Genomic DNA, 23,263 nt, shown 5'->3' with positions numbered 1-23,263 from the left:
GAAATTTGCAACTTCATGTTGTGTAGCAGCCATAAAAAATAAAATGAAAACTACTAATACTACTGCTGCTGCTGTCTCCGGATCCAGAATAAATATAATGAAAATTAAAATGTGTTTGTCATCTTGTTTGCCATGACATGAAATTGTGGACAGATGATCGTGCCACAAGCCAAAAGCCACCAGAAAGTTTGCCTGTACATTTTGCCAACCTGTTGCATTTTGTATATCTTGGGGTTATTTTTTTTCAGTGCATTTTTTTTTTCATATGTGGGAACATGTACAGTCTGTTAAAACTTGCAAGTTTCTAGAAGTAGCTCTTGCATTCTCTTGCAGGCAGGCAGGCATTTAAAAATTTTTTTTTTACAGATGCCCAACTCTGTCTGTGGTTCAAAAGCCAGAGAACAAGATATGGCAAGCTGTCTCAGACAAGTCAGGATCTGGTGGCAAAAACGTTACGCCGAGGCAGCATGGATCATCGACAAATAGGGCTTCATCAATTCACAGATAGTACGAGTGGAGAGGAGGCAGTGCACCTAGATGGTAAAGTAATTATTATAAATTAGTCATTGTGAAATTGATAATTTGATTGTCATCTTGCTTGCCATGTCCTGATGGTCTTGAATGTTTGTAAAACACATTTACTTTCTTCCAAGGTACACAAAATTGCTGGAGAAACTCAGCGGGTGCAGCAGCATCTATGGAGCGAAGGAAATAGGCGACGTTTCGGGCCAAAACCCTTCTTCAGACTGATGGGGGGTGGGGGGGAGAAGGAAGGAAAAGGGGAGGAGGAGGAGCCCGAGGGCGGGCGGGTGGGAGGGTGGGAGGAGACAGCTGGAGGGTTAAGGAAGGGGAGGAGACAGCAAGGACTAGCAAAATTGGGAGAATTCAATGTTAATGCCATCCGGACGCAAGGTCCCCAGGCGGAGTTTCTCCAACAATTTTGTGTACCTTCGATCTTCCAGCATCTGCAGTTCCTTCTTGAACACTTTACTTTCTTCCAGTTTGACAAGAAGAAGCCACTGTCTAGTATGTCCAGTGAAGAGGCGTTTGATCCACTTGAGGGAACTTCTGGATCCACCGCCTCCACCAGTCAGCAGCACAGTAAGAGGAGCAGGACCACTACCAGCTCCACTGCAGGCTTCACCCCAACAGCAACTAAGGTAGAGGAGAGAGAGGCAAGTCGGCAGGAGCTGATCAAGGCAGTAAGTACTTTTGGGGACATTTTTGGCAGATTTCTCTTCTCATCCATCCATCCATCCATCCATCCATCCATCTTCTTCTCCTTTTTTCCCCAAATGTACTTAACTGTATCATACTCATTTATTTTACAACTCATGCAACAGGCAACAGTGGCCAGAGAGGCCATGACACAGCCCCAGACACCACATCAGAGGGCATTCTTAATGACTGAGCTGCTCAAGATACCAGAGAATGTGTGGTTCAACTACACCATGGCTGCCAAGGAGATGGCCCATAACTTCTGCCAGACGGTAAGTAATTTTAATGGAATTTTGGGAACGTTTGATTTCAATATTTGACCTTAAAATTTATGTTTTGTATGAAATATTCAAAATGAATTCATGTGTGTCGCAGTCTCAGCAGCAGATGGGACTGATGGGACTGCCACAGATGCCACTAATGGGACCACCACAACAGATGCCACTGATGGGACCACCACAACGGATGGGACTGATGGGACCACCACAACAGATGCCACTGATGGGACCACCACAACGGATGGGACTGATGGGACCACCACAACGGATGGGACTGATGGGACCACCACAACAGATGCCACTGATGGGACCACCACAACAGATGGGACTGATGGGACCACCACAACGGCAGGCTCACCAGGTACCTAATTTTATATGTTTAAGAAGGAACTGCAGATGCTGGAAAATCGGTAGACAAAAATGCTGGAGAAACTCAGCGGGTGAGGCAGCATCTATGGAGCAAAGGAAATAGGCAATGTTTCGGGTCGAAACCCTTCTTCAGAAACCCTTCCACAGATGCTGCCTCGCCCGCTGAGTTTCTCCAGCATTTTTGTCTACCAAATTTTATAATACTTTTTGTGAATTGGACTTGAAATTCTTTGTCATGCACAGCTTGTGAAAAGTTTTAATTTATTTGCCTTCTACTTGGTATTGATATGTTTCTGTGTTGCAGCCACAGTCACTGATGGGACCACCACAGACACCACCACCAGTGATGTCATGCTCACCGATAGCCATGGACTGGTCACCCACCCAGTTCCACAGGACAACAGCAGCCCCACTCACAGCAACAGTACTGACAGAAACAGCAGTGGCAGCCCACATCAACACCATCACAGCAGGGAGCCACAACTTCCACATACACTGCCTAATGCAGCCTGCAAGATCCAGTGGCTGCTCTGCATTCTCAGCTGCATTCACAGACTACCCCAGCCTTGACACACCCAGACCTGCACCAGTGACAACAGGGGGCTTGAGTTCGAGTTTCCCAGGACTAATGGGCACAGTTCACCCGTCAGTGTAATGTGTCCATAAAGGAGTAAACGGGTCCTTTTCACAATGGCAGGCAGTGACTAGTGGGGTACCGCAAGGCTCAGTGCTGGGACCCCAGCTATTTACAATATATATTAATGATCTAGATGAGGGAATTGAAGGCAATATCTCCAAGTTTGCGGATGACACTAAGCTGGGGGGCAGTGTTAGCTGTGAGGAGGATGCTAGGAGACTGCAAGGTGACTTGGATAGGCTGGGTGAGTGGGCAAATGTTTGGCAGATGCAGTATAATGTGGATAAATGTGAGGTTATCCATTTTGGTGGCAAAAACAGGAAAGCAGACTATTATCTAAATGGTGGCCGACTAGGAAAAGGGGAGATGCAGCGAGACCTGGGTGTCATGGTACACCAGTCATTGAAAGTGGGCATGCAGGTGCAGCAGGCAGTGAAGAAAGCGAATGGTATGTTAGCTTTCATAGCAAAAGGATTTGAGTATAGGAGCAGGGAGGTTCTACTGCAGTTGTACAGGGTCTTGGTGAGACCACACCTGGAGTATTGCGTACAGTTTTGGTCTCCAAATCTGAGGAAGGACATTATTGCCATAGAGGGAGTGCAGAGAAGGTTCACCAGACTGATTCCTGGGATGTCAGGACTGTCTTATGAAGAAAGACTGGATAGACTTGGTTTATACTCTCTAGAATTTAGGAGATTGAGAGGGGATCTTATAGAAACTTACAAAATTCTTAAGGGGTTGGACAGGCTAGATGCAGGAAGATTGCTCCCGATGTTGGGGAAGTCCAGGACAAGGGGTCACAGCTTAAGGATAAGGGGGAAATCCTTTAAAACCGAGATGAGAAGAACTTTTTTCACACAGAGAGTGGTGAATCTCTGGAACTCCCTGCCACAGAGGGTAGTCGAGGCCAGTTCATTGGCTATATTTAAGAGGGAGTTAGATGTGGCCCTTGTGGCTAAGGGGATCAGAGGGTATGGAGAGAAGGCAGGTACGGGATACTGAGATGGATGATCAGCCATGATCATATTGAATGGCGGTGCAGGCTCGAAGGGCCGAATGGCCTACTCCTGCACCTAATTTCTATGTTTCTATGTTTCTATGATGTTAAGTCTTGAGTATAGGAGCAGGGAGGTTTTACTACAGATGTACGGGGTCTTGGTGAGACCACACCTGGAGTATTGCGTACAGTTTTGGTCTCCTAATCTGAGGAAGGACACTCTTGCCATAGAGGGAGTACAGAGAAGGTTCACCAGACTGATTCCTGGGATGTCAGGACTTCCATATGAAGAAAGACGGGATAGACTCTGCTTGTACTCGCTAGAATTTAGAAGATTGAGGGGGGATCTTATAGAAACTTACAAAATTCTTAAGGGGTTGGACAGGCTAGATGTAGGAAGATTGTTCCCGATGTTGGGGAAGTCCAGAACAAGGGGTCACAGTTTAAGGATAAGGGGGAAATCTTTTAGGTCCGAGATGAGGAAAACATTTTTCACACAGAGAGTGGTGAATCTGTGGAATTCTCTGCCACAGAAGGTAGTTGAGGCCAGTTCATTGGCTATATTTAAGAGGGAGTTAGATGTGGCCCTTGTGGCTAAAGGGATCAGGGGGTATGGAGAGAAGGCAGGTACAGGATACTGAGTTGGATGATCAGCCATGATCATATTGAATGGCGGTGCAGACTCGAAGGGCCGAATGGCACCTATTGTCTATGTTTCTATGTTTCTATGGCTTGTATGTTTCTGTAGTTGTATTATGTTTGAAGTTTGAAATTTAAAGTTTGAAGTTTATTGAAACCCAACGACCATCCTTGGGGTGATGATTCTTTATAGATTTATTATAGATCATTTCAAATTGTATGCGATTATAATATTTTGGCATACAGTGTTGTATGTTCTTATCAACCTTTTTTTTGTTGTTAAAACTTTTGTTTGTTTCAATATCATTAAAGAAAATGCTTGACATTTTGATGGCAAATTGATGTATGGAGATATTATAATTCGGAGTAGGGTCTCATGGCATCATTTTCAAATATTTACAGTTTATATATTTTGATTGCCTGTCCAACCCCTTAAGAATTTTGTACGTTTCTACAAGATCCCCCCTCAATCTTCTAACAACAACAAAATAGAGAGAGTATGTCAACAAAATAGAGAGAGTACAGAGGAGATTTACTATAATGTTGCCTGGGTTTCAGCAACTAAGTTACAGAGAAAGGTTGAACAAGTTAGGGCTTTATTCTTTGGAGCGCAGAAGGTTAAGAGTGGACTTGATAGAGGTTTTTAAAATGATGAGAGGGATAGACAGAGTTGACGTGGAAAAGCTTTTCCCACTGAGAGTAGGGAAAATTCAAACAAGGGGACATGACTTGAGAATTAAGGGACTGAAGTTTAGGGGTAACATGAGGGGGAACTTCTTTACTCAGAGAGTGGTAGCTGTGTGGAATGAGCTTCCAGTGAAGGTGGTGGAGGCAGGTTCGTTTTTATCATTTAAAAATAAATTGGATAGTTATATGGATGGGAAAGGAATGGAGGGTTATGGTCTGAGCGCAGGTATATGGGACTAGGGGAGATTATGTGTTCGGCACGGACTAGAAGGGTCGAGATGGCCTGTTTCCGTGCTGTAATTGTTATATGGTTATATTATATGGTTATTAATAAAACACAAACACAAGCATTGCACTGCATTGAAAATTAAACTCCCTTGGAAGGATGTGGGTGACCCTGTAAAAGGCCTTTTCTTGTGGTCTGTTGTGGAATCTCTTCCTGGAGTGGAGGACTTCTGTTTGTGGTGTGGGCTGTTTGCTGCTGATCTTCAGATCATGAGGTCATCAGATCAATAACAAGAGGATTTCAGTATAGGAGTAAAGAGGTTCTTCTGCAGTTGTATTGGGCTCTGGTGAGACCACATCTGGAGTATTGTGTACAGTTTTGGTCTCCTAATTTGAGGAAGGACATCCTTGTGATTGAGGCAGTGCAGCGTAGGTTCACGAGATTGATCCCTGGGATGGCGGGACTGTCATATGAGGAATGATTGAAAAAACTAGGCTTGTATTCACTGGAGTTTAGGAGGATGAGGGGAGATCTTATAGAAACATATAAAATTATAAAAGAACTGGACAGACTAGATGAAGGGAAAATGTTCCCAATGTGGGGCGAGTCCAGAACCAGGGGCCACAGTCTTAGAATAAAGGGGAGGCCATTTAGGACTGAGGTGAGAAAAAAACTTTTTCATCCTGAGAGTTGTGAATTTGTGGAATTCCCTGCCACAGAGGGCAGTGGAGGCCAAGTCACTGGATGGATTTAAGAGAGAGTTAGATAGAGCTCTAGGGGCTAGTGGAGTCAAGGGATATGGGGAGAAGGCAGGCACGGATTGATTGGGACTGATCAGCCATGATCACAATGAATGGCGGTGCTGGCTTGAAGGGCCGAATGGCCTCCTCCTGCACCTATTTTCTATGTTTCTATGTCGTTCTGCCATGGTACACACATGGTGTTGTAGTAAGTGCAGAGATGGTCTCTCTGGTCCTTGGCTCTCTCAAGTCGCACCATCGGCGCAGCCTGTCCTCCAGTTCTCAATGAGCCTAGTGTGATGCTGCCTGTATGGTTGTCCACTCGGTTACCCTCCACCATGGCTGCTCCTGCTGCAGTACTTCTGGTACGGATCAGGTTATGGAGGACACATGCTGCGTAGACAATTGTCTCCACATTCTTGGGCTCCTCTCCATCGTAGTCACCAAGCATCTGAATCTGCTGGGGATGATGCCAAAGGCGTTTCCCACGACCCTCGTAGCCCTGGACAGCCTGTAGTTGAAGATCCACTGCTCCCTTGACACCTGGCTGTGAAGGTATGGCTTCATCATCCATGACCTGAGTGAGAAGGCGTCATCACCAACCAGTGTGTAGGGGATGTCAGGGTTGTCTTAATAGACAATAGGTGCAGGAGCAGGCCATTTGGCCCTTCGAACCAGCACTGCCATTCAATGTGATCAGGGCTGATCATCCACAATCTGTACCCCATTCCTGCCTTCACCCCATATCCCCTGACTCCGCTATCTTTAAGAGTCCCAATCTAGCTTGCTCTTAAAAGTATCCAGAGCACCGGCATCCTCTGGCAGGGAATTCCACAGATTCACAACTCTCTGTGTGAAAAAGTGTTTCCTCGTCTCCGTTCTAAATTAGAATTAGATTAGATTCCTTTATTGTCATTCAGACCTTACGGTCTGAACGAAATTTTGATGCCTGCAGTCATACATATAACAATAAACAACAAAACATACAATAAACACAAATTAACATCCACCACAGTGAGTTTACCAAGCACCTCCTCACTGTGATGGAGGCAAAAGTCTTAAAGTCTCTGCTCTTCCCTCCTTGTTCTCCCTCTGCGCTGAGGCGATCCAGGCCGAAGATGCCGCCCTCCAGTCCAGCGGACGCAGCTGTAGTTGCGGGAGCTCCGGAAACAGGTCACCAACCTGTGACCTGCGAACTCCCGACGATGTCATCCAGAGGCCCGGGAACCGTTGGAGCGAGTGGAGGAGGGTCAGGGCTGTGAGTATTTAAATCGATCGCGGGGCTTGCTTTCACAGAGGCCCGGGACCGTTGGAGCGAGTGGAGGAGAGTCAGGGCTTTTACCGAAATCTGTAACGTTCCACACTCCATAGGGAGGGTTCTGGTGGAAGCCGCTGATTGGTGGAAGCAGACTAGAGGAAGCAGCTAATTGGGTGCAACATCAGGTTAGCATTTCTGCTTTCTGGTTAAAGGTACAGTGCTTTAGTAAAGGTACAGTGGGCTAAGGGTACAGTGGGCTAAGGGTACAGTGGGCTAAGGGTACAGTGGACTAAGGGTACAGTGAGCTAAGGGTACAGTGGGCTAAAGGTACAGTGGGCTAAGGGTACAGTGGGCTAAAGGTACAGTGGGCTAAGGGTACAGTGGGCTAAGGGTACAGTGCTTTAGTAAAGGTACAGTGAGCTAAGGGTACAGTGGGCTAAGGGTACAGTGGACTAAAGGTACAGTGGGCTAAGGGTACAGTGGGCTAAGGGTACAGTGGGCTAAAAGTACAGTGCTTTAGTAAAGGTACAGTGAGCTAAGGGTACAGTGGGCTAAAGGTACAGTGCTTTTGTAAAGGTACAGTGAGCTAAGTGTACAGTGGGCTAAAGGTACAGTGCTTTAGTAAAGGTACAGTGCTTTTTGTTTATATAATAAAGGTGCAGTTTAAAGGTCAAGAGGGAGCAGCTGTTGTGAGTCAGATACCTGCTGATTTCTCCCAGCAGTTTCTATTGTATTATACTGGTATCGGATCCAGTGTAAGGCGGGAGAATGACAGCCAGAGCAGTGTACTGTTCGGGATGTCAGATGTGGGAGGTCATAGTGTCGGATTGCCCTCCAGACGTCCACATCTGCACCAGGTGCATCGAGATGGGGCTCCTAAGGGACCGTATTAGGATCCTGGAGCAGCAGCTCGATGACCTCTGTCTGGTCTGGGAGAGTGAGGAGGTCATAGAGGGGAGTTATAGGGAGGTGGTCACTCCAAAACCATGGGAGAGAGACATGTGGGTCACGCTAAGGAAGGGCAAGGAACAGAGGCAGGAACGAGTGAGTACTCCAATGTCGGTACGCCTTGCAAATAAGTACTCCTGTTTGAGTACGGATGGGGGTGACAGCCTGCCCGGGGGTAGCGAGAGCGGACGGGCCTCCAGCACAGAGACCGGCCCTGTTGCTCCTGAAGGTAGGGACAAAAAGAAGAGGGCAATAGTAATTGGGGACTCTATTGTTAGGGGGTCAGATAGGCGATTCTGTGGACGCAGTCGGGAGACCAGGATGGTGGTCTGCCTCCCTGGTGCCAAGGTCTCGGACGTGTCTCAATGCATCCAAGATATCCTGAAATCAGAGGGAGAGGAGCCTGAGGTCGTGGTACATATAGGTACCAATGACATAGGTAAAAAAAGGGAAGAGGTCCTGAAGGGAGGATTTAGGGAGTTGGGAGGAGAATTAAAGAAAAGGACCAAAAAGGTAACAATCTCAGGATTACTGCCTGTGCCACGCGATAGTGAGAGTAGGAATGGAGCGAGGTGGAGGATAAATGCGTGGCTGAAAGACTGGTGCAGAGGGCAGGGATTCAAGTTTCTGGATCATTGGGACTTCTTTTGGGGAAGGTGGGACCTGTACAGAAAGGATGGGTTGCACTTGAACCCGAGGGGGACCAATATCCTGGCGGGGAAATTTGCAAAGGCTACTGGGGAGACTTTAAACTAGAATGGTTGGGGCGAGGGACTCAAATAGAAAAAGCTAGTAGACAGAATGGGAGGCAGGAAGCAGAAAAGGGAAGCACTCGGGCACAAGAGGAGAAAGAAAAAAAAGGAAATAAACAGAGAAGAACAAGCTGAGTTTCTTAAATGTGCATATTTTAATACTAGGAGCATTGTAAGAAAGGTGGATGAGCTTAGAGTCTGGATAGACACCTGGAAGTATGATGTTGTGGCGATCAGTGAAACATGGTTGCAGGAGGGCTGTGATTGGAAACTAAATATTCCAGGATTTTGTTGCTTCAGGTGTGATAGAATTGGAGGGGCAAGAGGTGGAGGTGTTGCATTGCTAGTCAGGGAAGATATTACAGCAGTGCTTTGGCAGGATAGATTGGAGGGCTCATCTAGGGAGGCTATTTGGGTGGAACTGAGAAGTGGGAAAGGTGTAGCAACACTTATAGGGGTGTATTATAGACCGCCAAATGGGGATCGAGAATTGGAAGAGCAAATATGTAAGGAGATAGCAGATATTAGTAGTAAGCACAAGGTAGTGATTGTGGGAGATTTCAACTTTCCACACATAGACTGGGAAACACATTCTGTAAATGGGCTGGATGGTTTGGAGTTTGTAAAATGTGTGCAGGATAGTTTTTTGCAGCAATACATAGAGGTACCTACTAGAGGAGGGGCAGTGTTGGACCTACTGTTAGGAAATGAGACGGGACAGGTGGCGGAGGTATGCGTTGGGGAGCACTTCGGGTCCAGTGATCACAATACCATTAGTTTCAATATAATTATGGAGAGGGTCAGAACTGGACCTAGGGTTGAGATTTTTGATTGGAGAAAGGCTAACTTTGAGGAGATGCGAAATTATTTAAAAGGAGTGAACTGGGACATTTTGTTTTATGGGAAGGATGTAGAAGCGAAATGGAGGACATTTAAAGGGGAAATTTTAAGAGTACAGAATCTTTATGTTCCTGTTCGGTTGAAAGGAAACAGTAAAAATTGGAAAGAGCCCTGGTTTTCAAGGGAAATTGGACTTGTTCGGAAAAAGAGGGAGATCTACAATCTTTATAGGCAGCATGGAGTAAATGAGGTGCTTGAGGAGTATAAGGAATGTAAAAAGAATCTTAAGAAAGAAATTAGAAAAGCTAAAAGAAGATATGAGGTTGCTTTGGCAAGTAAGGTGAAAGTAAATCCAAAGGGTTTCTACAGCTATATTAATAGCAAAAGGATAACGAGGGATAAAATTGGTCCATTGGAGAGACAGAGTGGACAGCTATCTGCAGAGCCAAAAGAGATGGGGGAGATATTGAACAATTTATTTTCTTCGGTATTCACCAAGGAGAAGGATATTGAATTATGTGAGGTAAGGGAAACTAGTAGAGTAGCTATGGATACTATGAGTTTCAAAGTAAAAGAAGTACTGACACTTTTGAAAAATATAAAAGTGGATAAGTCTCCAGGTCCTGACAGGATATTCCCTAGGACATTGAGGGAAGTTAGTGGAGAAATAGCAGGGGCTATGACAGAAATATTTCAAATGTCATTAGAAACGGGAATAGTCCCCGAGGATTGGCGTACTGCGTATGTTGTTCCATTGTTTAAAAAGGGTTCTAAAAGTAAACCTAGCAATTATAGACCTGTTAGTTTGACTTCAGTGGTGGGCAAATTAATGGAAAAGATACTTAGAGATAATATATATAAGCATCTGGATAAACAGGGTCTGATTAGGAACAGTCAACATGGATTTGTGCCTGGAAGGTCATGTTTGACTAATCTTCTTGAATTTTTTGAAGAGGTTACTAGGGAAATTGACGAGGGTAAAGCAGTGGATGTTGTCTATATGGACTTTAGTAAGGCCTTTGACAAGGTTCCTCATGGAAGGTTGGTTAAGAAGGTTCAACTGTTGGGTATAAATGCTGGAGTAGCAAGATGGATTCAACAGTGGCTGAATGGGAGAAGCCAGAGGGTAATGGTGGATGGCTGTTTGTCAGGTTGGAGGCAGGTGACTAGTGGGGTGCCTCAGGGATCTGTGTTGGGTCCTTTGTTGTTTGTCATGTGCATAGTTCCTTGAAGGTGGAATCTCATATAGATAGGGTGGTAAAGAAAGCTTTTGGTATGCTAGCCTTTATAAATCAGAGCATTGAGTATAGAAGCTGGGATGTAATGTTAAAATTGTACAAGGCATTGGTGAGACCAAATCTGGAGTATGGTGTACAATTTTGGTCGCCCAATTATAGGAAGGATGTCAACAAAATAGAGAGAGTACAGAGGAGATTTACTAGAATGTTGCCTGGGTATCAACAACTAAGTTACAGAGAAAGGTTGAATAAGTTAGGTCTTTATTCTCTGGAGCGCAGAAGGTTAAGGGGGGACTTGATAGAGGTCTTTAAAATGATGAGAGGGATAGACAGAGTTGATGTGGACAAGCTTTTCCCTTTGAGAATAGGGAAGATTCAAACAAGAGGACATGACTTCAGAATTAAGGGACAGAAGTTTAGGGGTAACATGAGGGGGAACTTCTTTACTCAGAGAGTGGTGGCTGTGTGGAATGAGCTTCCAGTGGAAGTGGTGGCGGCAGGTTCGTTGGTATCATTTAAAAATAAATTGGATAGGCATATGGATGAGAAGGGAATGGAGGGTTATGGTATGAGTGCAGGCAGGTGGGACTAAGGGTAAAAAGTTGTTCGGCACGGACTTGTAGGGCCGAGATGGCCTGTTTCCGTGCTGTAATTGTTATATGGTTATATGGTTATATGGAACCTCCAAAGTCGTGTCGCCGCCGCCGCCTTAGCTCATAGTCGGGCCGCTGCCGAAAGCCGGAACGCCGCCTCAGCCCGAGTCAGGGCATACCCGATTCTTAAACAGTGGCCCCTTGTTCTGGACTCCCCCAACATCGGGAACATGTTTCCTGCCTCTATCATACCCAAACCCTTTATAATCTAATATGTTTCAATAAGATATCCTCTCATCCTTCCAAATTCCAGAATGTACAAGCCATATAACCATATAATCATATAACAATTACAGCACGGAAACAGGCCATCTCGACCCTTCTAGTCCGTGCCGAACACGTATTCTCCCCTAGTCCCATATACCTGCGTTCAGACCATAACCCTCCATTCCTTTCCCGTCCATATAACTATCCAATTTATTTTTAAATGATAAAAACGAACCTGCCTCCACCACCTTCACTGGAAGCTCATTCCACACAGCCACCACTCTCTGAGTAAAGAAGTTCCCCCTCATGTTACCCCTAAACTTCTGTCCCTTAATTCTCAAGTCATGTCCCCTTGTTTGAATCTTCCCTACTCTCAGTGGGAAAAGCTTAACCACGTCAACTCTGTCTATCCCTCTCATCATTTTAAAGACCTCTATCAAGTCCCCCCTTAACCTTCTGCGCTCCAAAGAATAAAGACCTAACTTGTTCAACCTTTCTCTGTAACTTAGTTGCTGAAACCCAGGCAACATTCTAGTAAATCTCCTCTGTACTCTCTCTATTTTGTTGACATCCTTCCTATAATTAGGCGACCAAAATTGTAAACCATACTCCAAAATTGGCCTCACTAATGCCTTGTACAATTTTAACATTACATCCCAACTTCTATACTCAACTGAAGCCCAGCTGCTTCATTCTCTCAGCATATGACAGTCCCGCGATGCAGGGAATTAACCTTGTGAACCTACGCTGCACTCCCTCAATTGCAAGAATGTCCTTCCTCAAAATTGGAGACCAAAACTGCACACAATACTCCAGGTGTGGTCTCACTAGTGCCCTGTACAACTGCAGAAGGACTTCTTTGCTCCTATACTCAACTTCTCTTGTTATGAAGGCCAACATGCCATTCGCTTTCTTCACTGTCTGCTGTACCTGCATGCTTACTTTCAGTGACTGATGAACAAGGAAAGCCTGCTCTTCTCCTGGCAGAGGTTTTGGGTCAGGAAAGCCTGTTCTTCTTCTTCCAGTGCTTGCCCAAGGGAGGTCTCTCTCCAGATCCTGCGGCACTGCCAGGTATGCCCACATCCACAAACAGGAAGTTGTAGTTTGCATCCACCACAGCTAGGAGTACGATGGAATGCAACTTCTTGTTATTGTAGTCCATAGAACCTCCCTTGGGTGGACACCTGATGGCCACATGCTTGCCGTCCACTGCCCCATATGTGTGCTGGAAGTTTCATCTGGTTTTATAGCCCTGCACCACTCTCTTCCACCCATCTGGTGTACTAGGGCAGTCCATGACTTCATCTTCATCACCATTGATGATGGCATCACAGCTCTCTCGGGCAACCTTGCTGATGGTATTGTGGGCCACGAGAAAGCTGTAGGAGAGGCTCTTGTAGGGATCTCCTGATGCCAGGTAGTGGAGGGTGATGGCTCGGCGCATGCCTGGTTCCAGTGGCTTCCTCATGAAGGTCTCCGTTTTCTCCAGGAGAGGGCACACCCGTATCTTCAGCTCCTGAAACAGCTCAGGGGGGGAACCCAGTGAAATTTCTGAAGGCAGCCTCATCTTCTTGCTGGAGCTCAGACATAATAATAATAATAATATATTTTATTGTCATTGCACATAGGTGCAACGAGATTTATTATGCAGCTTCCATCCAATGTCATAACTTAAACAACTAATAAAATTTAGATTTAGATACCCCGAAAAACATGATTTATAAAAAGAACAGTAAAACAGTCTAAAGTGCAAATGTGTCTGTGCCGGGTTGATGTGCGATGTGACCATCCGAGGGAGACAGTTCATGGGGGTGAGGGGCACTCAGCAGGGCCGGTTCAGAGCAGATATAGCTCTGGGGATGAGCTCTGGCCCAACCTGGATCTCTACAGGGACAAGGGCTTCAACCACATACATCTCTTCTTGGGCTTCCTCTGCCCCATCCTTCTTGTCCTTCTGTCTTGCTGATCTTTAAGCATGAGGGCTGCAGCAAGCAGCAGGGGTTCTTCTTCTTGTGAGAGCACTGCCCTCAGATATTGATGTTGCTCCATAGCAGTCCCGATGCAGCATGATTGGAAACCGCACCCTACAACCCCTTTTATAGGAAATCTGGGTGATTCCACGTGGCCAGAATGACGTCAATTGTCTTCAGTTGTCGCCGACTGTCGTAGGTTGTCGCTTGTGTGGCTGTAGGTTGTCGTAGGCGTGGTCGTAGATGGAGAGGGCCCATTGACCTCGGTGTGAGACAAAGGTGTGCCATCGGGACGACAGACGGCACAATGGGCTAAGTGTTCGGCTGGCAACCAGAAGGTAGCCGGTTCGAATCCCGCTTGGAATGCATACTGTCGTTGTGTCCTTGGGCAAGACACTTCACCCACCTTTGCCTGTGTGTGAATGTGTGTGAATGTGTGTGAGTGATTGGTGGTGGTCGGAGGGGCCGTAGGCGCAGATTGGCAGCCACGCTACCGTCAGTCTGCCCCAGGGCAGCTGTGGCTACAGAAGTAGCTTACCACCACCAAGTGTGACTGAGGAGTGAATGAATAATGCGATGTAAAGCGCCTTGAGTATTAGAAAGGCGCTATATAAATCCCATCCATTATTATTATTATTACAAATCGGCACGATCCACCACTTACCGTAGCACAAATCACTGCTTTATGTTAATGTTTGAAACTTGGCCGTCATTTGCACGTGATTAACGCGACATCATTTACGCATCACGACGCACGACACACGCGTTGTGACACGCACTTGATGCGCGCATGGTGCGCGATGACATAGGCAGTGACGCGCGGCTGCGTGCGGCGTCGCAGGATTTTGTGATGTACAAAATCTTCGCGCGCCATCTGCGTGACCCACAAATGACGGCCAAGTGGGACAGGCCCTTAACCTTTCACTGGCAGTGAATACTTAATTAGTAACAGAGTCCTCCTCGGCAGCCCGAGGCCAGGAATGCGGTGGCACAAATGCATTCCAAACCAAATGAACAACACATGTTTTTTGCACACCGTTGAGACTGGTGCAATAGTGAGCAGTGGACTCTTTGCAGGAATAAATGTCAGTGGCTATGCCTAGCAGAGCAGGGACAACGTGGTCAGAAGCGTATTCTTTGTAGAAGGGTAATGTTTTATTCTTGGAAATCTTGCAGGGAGCTGAGGCCAGGGAGGGAGGGAGGGCGGTGAGCTGGAACCCGGGAAAGTTACTAACCTGGCGACACACTTCAACACACAGCGATGATTGAATACCTTAGCAACAAAACAAAACACTATGTTCCTTTTTGACTCGCCCGGTGCAAAGCCACTGGCACTTGCCGGGAAACCTTCTCAACCCATAACATTGTAGGGTTTGTGTTTGCTTTGGAGGGGAGGGGGGGAGGATGGAAGGTCATGTGCTTCACCAGAGCTGGCTCACGCTGTGGGAACGAGAGAGAAGGGGCAAGACGTTGCTCGCACTCAGCAAGTTGTTGAGGCTGCTGTGGACGCGGGCGAGAGGGGAACAGAGGGAGGAGATTGTGAGGGAGGGGAGGAAGGAGGAGAGGTGCAGAGGGGGAGGAGGAGAGGTGCAAAGAGGGGAGAGGGGTAGAGAGCAAGAAAGAGAGGGGGAGAGAAAGAAAGCAGGAAAGAACTAACAGGGAGAGTGGAAACAAGAGAGGAAGAGAAAGCAGTTTGTTTTGCAGCGACACGAACTGAAGCAATTGGTCGTGAGACTGGTGGCTGTGATCCGACTTGTTGTTGGGGTTAGTTGAGTTGAGTGGGGCAGTCGTGTGGGTTGTGGTGATCAGAGCCCCGCTGCTTGCTGCCTGCAGGCGCTGCTGTCTCCCCGGACAGGGTGGTCGCCGTGTGGGCTGGCGAGGCGACCCTGACCCCCTGCCTCCATGGAGAACATCAACTTGCTGTGGATCCTCCTCACCCCGTTCCTGCACTCCGCCTGCGGATTTGGTGAGTCCCTTGAAACACTTGTTTAGTTGTTTATCAACATTGTGCTTTCATCTGTTTTACTTATTTTTAATTTCAAAGCGAGTTTTGCAGGCAGCTCCCAACCTCAAGTCAAGTCAAAGTCAAAGTATCCTTTCGGTCTGAACGAAATTTCCTGCCTTGTTATATAACAAAAACACACAATTTAACATCCACCACAGTGAGCTCACCAGGCACCTCCTCACTGTGATGGAGGCAAAAGTCTTAAAGTCTGGGAATAAATAGACTTAAACAAGAAAACCTTGTTTTCTTTCCTGCTTAAAAGTGTGCCTTTCTAATGTATTCTCTGTAAAGCACTGGCTTCAACGTGATTTCATTTAAAAGTGCGATTTAAATAAAAATTGCTTACTTACTTATTTTTTATAACGTGCCTTTAAATAATATACTGTAGCCGATGGCAAGAGAATCTTTCTTCCACGAATTAACGAAATGTTAAGCTGCACTTTACATTCCCGAATGAAGCACCATGTACATTTACTGCAGATAGACAGAAAATGCAGGGGTAACTCAGCGGGACAGGCAGCATCTCTGGGGAGAAGGAATGGGTGACGTTTCGGGTCGAGACCCTTCTTTAGACTGAGAGTCAGGGGAGAGGGCGACACTGAGATATGGAAGGGTAAGAGATCAAAAGAGATGCAGATCAAGGAACAAGGATCATTGTTAGCTGAGAGAAGGTGACAACCAAAGATCCTAAAGCAAACAGATAACATTTAATCGGGGGACAGTCAGACTGGTGGGAGAACTGGGAAGGGGGAGAGATGGAGAGAGAGGGAAAGCAAGGGTCACTTGAAGTTGGAGAAGTCAATGGAGAAGGCATCTATACCCAATCTATTCCTCTCATGATTTTGTACTCCTTTATAAGATCTCCCCTCATTCTCCAACGCTCCATGGAATAGAGACCCAGCCTACTCAACCTCTCCCTATAGCTCACACCCTCTAGTCCTGGCAACACCCTCGTCAATCTTTTCTGAATCCTTTCAAGCTTGACAATATCCTTCTTATTTCATGGTGCCCAGAACTGAACACTCTTTCTTCTTAATGATGTCCCAAACAGTTGATTTTGGTAAGTCTAAGGTTTGGCTGATGTCTCGAACAGTTTTATTCTTGTTTCTCAGTCTCATAATGGCTTCTTTGACTTTCATTGGCACAACTTTGGTCCTCATGTTGATAAACAGCAATAAAAGTTTCCAACAGTTAGTGAGACTGCATTTAGAATATTGTGTTCAGTTCTGGGCACCATGAAAGATAAAAAATGGTCAATGCTTGAGTGGCCAAGTCAATCACCGATCTGAACCCAATTGAGGATGCCATTTATATGCTGAAGAGAAAACTGAGGGGACTAGCCCCCAAAACAAGCATAAGCTAAATATGGCTGCAATACAGGCCTGGCAGAGCATCACCAGAGAAGACACCCAGCAACTGGTGATGTCCATGAATCGCAGACTTCAAGCAGTCAATGCAAAGGATATGCAACAAAATATTAAACATGACTACTTTCATTTATATGACATTGCTGTGTCCCAAAAGAGCCTGTCTCTCTTGGGCGACCTAATCCACGAGTTCTAGCGAGTTTGCCCTCGGCACATACTCGCAGCATGGTCGACACGGAGGTCTTCATAACTCTCCTTCATGGTCGAGAGTGGTCTCCACATACTCGAGGCCTCAGCTAGGTTGCGGCGTTTTTTTCAATATGTTAAAAAATGCCCGCGAGTAAATAAAAGTCGCCATGGAAAAAATCGATATTTTTTTTACTCGTAGGTTTAGTCGTAGTAGGTCGGCATGTTAGTCGTAGGTAATCGAGGGTAATGGAAGATAGTCATCGATAGTCTTCAACATAGTCGAAGGGAGGTTGAAGGGAGGTCGAAGGAGGTCGTCTTCACTCTCCACTATTCGGTGTCCAATTTTCCTGGTTAGTCGTAGCTAGTCATGTTCAACATGGTCGAAGCTGGTCTTCCACATCCTCGAAGGAGGTCTTCAACATGTCATTTTTTTAAAACTCTTCTAATCTCGCCAATTAGGTCGCCCAAGTGGGACAGCCCCTAAACATTATGGTGCCCTGAAATGGGGGGACCATGTATAAACACTACTATAATTTCTACATGGTGAAACCAAAATGTACAAAAATGGCCTTTATAAAAATCTGACAATGTGCAATTTAACCACATGTGATTTTTTCTATTACAAATATTAAATTGTGGAGTACAGAGGCAAATAAAGAAATGATGGGTCTTTGTCCCAAACATTATGGAGGGCACTGTATGCGCAACAATCCTTAAAATACACAGTTGTTGTTAAAGTTGTTGCCTCCAGCCTTTGTGTTTTGAGATTGATGCTGCCTTGCTCTACAGTGAATACACTAATTGAGCATTTACAGTGTACTATATTTACATATTCTGTTGTGCTGCTGCAAGTAAGGATTTCATTGTCCGATCTGGGGCACATGACAGTGAAACACTCTGACACCTGATCTCTTGGTGTCTCAGCACTTCAACTCCCCCTCGCATTCCGAATCCATCCTTTCTGTCCTGGGCCTCCTCCATGGCCACAGTGAGTCCCATTGCACTGCAAATTGGAGGAACAGCACCTCCTATTTCGCTTGGGTAGTTTACACCCCAGCGGTATGAACATTGACTTCTCCAATTTCAGGTAGTCGTTGTTATCTCCCTCCTTCCCTCCCCTTCCCAGCTCTCCCACAGCCTACTGTCCCCGCCTCTTCCTTTCCTTTCCCCGCCCACCCACACATCAGTCTGAAGAAGGGTCTCAACCCCGAAACGTCGCCTATTCCTTCGCTCCATAGATGCTGCCTCACCCGCTGAGTTTCTCCAGCATTTTTGTCTACCTTCGATTTTTCCAGCATCTGCAGTTCTTTCTTGAACAAAACTTGAGTCCATTGCCTGTGTGTTAGATTTGACATATCTAACATTTGACATTAAACGTTTATTTAACATTACTCTGGGGTTAGGCAATTGGTTCAATGTCCTTTATGCTATAATGTAGTTTTTATTCCATTGGATAATGTCTCTTTTTCTGTTGCGTTGCTGCTGTTTCTATAAAATAAGTTGAGGAAGTGTGCAGTGGAAAATATTTCTGAATGATCGTGTAATTTGCCTCCAACCTCCACTATACCCGTTGGTCTCAGTGTGGACTTCTATATATCCGCGAGACCAAACGCTGACTGGATGATCGTTTTGCTGCATACCTCCACTCAGTCCACTTTGGGCAACATGATCTCCCAGTTGCCAAACACTTCATCTCCTCCTTCCTCCCGTTCCCACGCTGACCTTTCTGTCCTGGGTTGCCTCCATTGTCAGAGAGAGGCCAAATGCAAAATGGAGGAACAGCACCTCGTAATTCGCTTGGGCAGCTAACACCCCTGCTGTATGAATATTGATTTCTCTAATTTCAAGTAACTCCTGCATTCCCTCTCTCCCCCTACTAAAGGGCCTGTCCCACGAGCATGCGACTCCATGCCGCAAGCGCGACCTAACGTGGTCGCTTGAGCCGTACGACCTCGCGGGGCCGGTCCCACTTTGATCGCCGGAGCCGTATGGAGTTGTGCGGAGCAGGTCCCGACACAGCTCCGAAAAACTGACCGTGTTCAAAAATTCTGCGCGGCGACGGCCCGCCGGCCCACAGCCGCATCGACGCCGTACGTCACGCGCGAACTTCCCGCGGACTTCGCTCGAACTTCATGTCACTCACTCGACCTCCGCGTGACCTCCGCTTCTGGTTTGGTCACGCTTGCCGCATGCAGGCGCATGCTGGTGGGACAGGCCCTTTAGGTCGCGCTTGCCGCATGGAGTCGCATGCCCGTGGGACAGGCCCTTTACTTACTGCCTATGATGCCTCCTGGCATGTAGGGCAGCAACGAAGGTCCTCCAACTAGTGTTGATTCCTTCAGTTGCTGTTTCTGTAACATATTCACTACGAGACAGGGTTGTTAGCCCTGCGCTCAACCTCCAACCTGGAGGACCAGTGGGATCGCTCTTTGTCTCGTCTCTACCCTTTGACCTGTCCAGCATGGGAGACCCTAACAGGAGACAAATCTCCCACTGGCATAGTTCTAGGGGTCACTGAGACACACAAGCTCCCCAACCACGACAATGTTGCAATCCAAGAGTCTCTCCCCCTAGTTGTCCTATTAATTCCATTCTTCGCATTCCTTCATTGTCATCTCTTCCCCAGCCAACAATGTGCCATTATGGCATTCACCCTCCCTTGGTCATCTGTTGCCGGCCCGGCTTTGTTTTGACCTTTTCTCACCTCCAGTTCCCTCCCCTCTATTTTCCGTCTGAAAAACTAGACACTATAGAGTGGACAGTCAAACCATTTTTTCCTCTAGGCTGGAAATATTAAACACTAGAGGGCTAGTTCAGTTTTATCCCATCAGACGTCGCATACAACACATAATCCTCCGACATTATCGCCACCTCCAATAGGATCCCATTACTAGCCACATCTTCCCATTTTTTTCGGTTCCCTCTGCAACTCCCTGGTTAACTCCCTGGTTAACTAATTTAGAAGACTGAGGGGGGATCTTATAGAAACGTACAAAATTCTTAAGGGGTTGGACAGGCTAGATGCAGGAAGATTGTTCCCGATGTTGGGGAAGTCCAGAGCAAGGGGTCACAGTTTAAGGATAAGGGGGAAATCTTTTAGGACCGAGATGAGAAAAACATTTTTCACACAGAGAGTGGTGAATCTGTGGAATTCTCTGCCACAGAAGGTAGTTGAGGCCAGTTCATTGGCTATATTTAAGAGGGAGTTAGATGTGGCCCTTGTCGCTAAAGGGATCAGGGGGTATGGAGAGAAGGCAGGTACAGGATACTGAGTTGGATGATGAGCCATGATCATATTGAATGGGGGTGCAGGCTCGAAGGGCCGAATGGCCTACTCCTGCACCTAATTTCTATGTTTCCGTTTCCCGTTCCTAGGATGTTGTGACAACCTAGGAATGCTGTGGTAGGCAGTGGTGCACTCTCCTGGGAATGCTGTGGTACACAGTTGCTCACCATCCTGGGAATGCTGACAGCCCCATTCCTGATTGCAGGCATGCTGTTATAAATGGTAATCCATTCACGTATGTATGCTCTGATACCTGATGATAATAGGTCCAGGGAATTCTGTAGTAGCCAGTTATCCCAGGGAATCCTGCAACAAACTACCATTCACATTCCCAGGTACTTTCTCCTGCAACCGAGGGAGATGCAACACCTGTCCCTTTCAGGTGAGGCAGAGGTTCACTTGCGCCTCCTCCAACCTCATCTACAGTATCCGCTGTTCCAGGTGTGGACTCCTATACATCGGCGAGACCAAGCGCAGGCTCGGCGATCGTTTCGCTGAACAGCTCCGCTCAGTCCGCCAAAACCTACCTGATCTCCCGGTTGCTAAACACTTCAACGCCCCCTCCCATTCCCAATCTGATCTTTCTGTCCTGGGCCTCCTCCTTTGTCAGAGTGAGGCCCAGCGCAAATTGGAGGAACAGCACCTCATATTTCACTTGAGCAGTTTACACCCCAGCGGTATAAACATTGACTTCTCCAAGTTCAAGTAACTCTTGCTTTCCCTCTCTCTCCATCCCTCCCCATCCTATTTCTCCGACAAGTTTTACTGTCCTCCTGGTCTGTCCAGCATCGAAGAATAGGGTGGCACAGTGGCGCAGGTGTAAAGTTACTGCACTACAGCGCCAGAGTCCTGGGTTCGATTCTGACGACGGGTGCTGTCTGTACGGAGTTTGTACATTCTCCTCGTGACCTGCGTGGGTTTTCACTGGGTGCTCTGGTTTCCGTCCACACTCCAAAGATGTGCAGGGTTGTAGGTTAATTGCCTTCTGTAATATAAAAATAAAATTGTAAATTGTCCCTCGTGTATAAGTGCAGGGTGATCGTTGGTCGGCATGGACTTAGTGGGCTGAAGGGCCTGCTTCCACGCTGTATCTCTGAAGTCTAAAGGCCCTTTCGACCCACCCAGTCCACGCTGACCATCAATTTACTTCTATGTGATCCCACTTTCACATCCACCCGCTACACACTAGGGGCAACTTAAGGGCCTGTTCCACTTGGGCGACCTAATCAGCGAGTTCTGGCGAGTTTGCAGCATGGTCGACATGAGGTCGTAGGAGGTCTTCGTAACTCTCCTTCATGCTCGAGAGTGTTTCCCGCGTACTCGAGGCCTCAGATAGGTCGCTCCGTTTTTTTCAACATGTTAAAAATGCCCGCAAGTAAAAAAAGGTCGCCATGGAAAAAATGGATCCTTTTTTTACTCGTAGGTTTACTAGTAGTAGATCGTAGTAGGTTGGCATGTTAGTCGTAGGTAATCGAGGGTAGTCGAAGATAGTCTTCATCATAGCCGAAGGGAGATCGATGGAGGTCGTCTTCACTCTCCACTATTCGGCGTCCAATTTTCTCGTAGCTAGTCGAAGCTGGTCTTCAACATAGTCGAAGGAGGTCTTCAACATGTCATTTTTTCAAACTCCTAAACTCGCCAATTAGGTCGCCCAAGTGGGACAGCCCCTTTACAGAGGCCAAATAACCTACAAACCCACACAAAATGCTGGAGTAACTCAGCGGGACAGGCAGCATCTCTGGAGAGGATTGGTTGATTTTTCTGGTTCGAGTCTGAAGAAGGGTCTCGACCCGAAACGTTCCTTCTCTCCAGAGATACTGCCTGTCCTGCTGAGTTACTCCAGCACTTTGTGTCTATCTTCAGTGTAGACCAGCATCTTCAGTTCCTTCCTACTCATCTGCATTTCCTTTCTATACAAACCCTCACATCTGTGGGATGTGGGGGGGAAACTGGAGCACCCGGAGGAAACCCATGCGGTCACAGGGAGAACGTGCAAAAATGTTCCCAATGTTGGGCGAGTCCAGAACCAGGGGCCACAGTCTTAGAATAAAGGGGAGGTCATTTAAGACTGAGGTGAGAAAAATACCTTTTCACCCAGAGAGTTGTGAATTTATGGAATTCCCTGCCACAGAGGGCAGTGGAGGCCAAGTCACTGGATGGATTTAAGAGAGAGTTAGATAGAGCTCTAGGGGCTAGTGGAGTCAAGGGATATGGGGAGAAGGCAGGCACGGGTTATTGATTGGGGACGATCAGCCATGATGACAATGAATGGCAGTGCTGGCTCGAAAGGCCAAATGGCCTCCTCCTGCACCTGTTTTCTATGTACAGGTTTATAGGTTAATTTACTCGATAAATGTGTAAATTGTCCATAGTGGGTGTAGGATAGTGTTAATGTACGGGGATCGCTGGTCGGCACAGACCTGGTGGGCCGAAGGGCCTGTTTCTGGTCTGTATCTCTAGACTAAACTAAGGTCAGGATCGAACCTGTGTTTCTGGCAAATGATTACATTCAAAAGCATAGCTGGTCTCGTTGCCAAATGATACCTCCAACCCTTGTGAGAATGTGTAGTGAGTAAAACAGCTTGCAGTCAGTGCAATACAGCTGTAAGAAGGAACTGCAAATGCTGGTTTAAACTGAAGTCAGACACAAGAAGCTGGAGTAAGTCACCAGGTCAGACAGCATCTCTGGAGAAAAGGAATGTGTGACGTTTCAGGTCAAGCCCCTTCTTCATAACCCGAACCGTCACCAATTCCTTATC

General features: G+C 46.7%; 1 protein-coding gene across 1 annotated transcript in view; it reads left to right on the top strand.

Moving 5' to 3' along the window:
• Window positions 1-15,276: 15,276 nt before the first annotated feature.
• The window catches only part of mertk (MER proto-oncogene, tyrosine kinase), a 171,480-nt gene continuing 163,493 nt past the window's right edge, over window positions 15,277-23,263 (top strand). The window contains exon 1 of the mRNA XM_033020527.1: window positions 15,277-15,623. Coding sequence (XP_032876418.1) covers window positions 15,560-15,623 — 64 coding nt within the window. The 5' untranslated portion in view covers window positions 15,277-15,559. The remainder of the gene's footprint in view (window positions 15,624-23,263) is intronic.

This window comes from Amblyraja radiata, chromosome 5, assembly GCF_010909765.2.
Source record: "Amblyraja radiata isolate CabotCenter1 chromosome 5, sAmbRad1.1.pri, whole genome shotgun sequence".
NCBI classification, from domain to species: domain Eukaryota; kingdom Metazoa; phylum Chordata; class Chondrichthyes; order Rajiformes; family Rajidae; genus Amblyraja; species Amblyraja radiata.
This window is presented reverse-complemented; position numbering and strand designations above follow the sequence as displayed.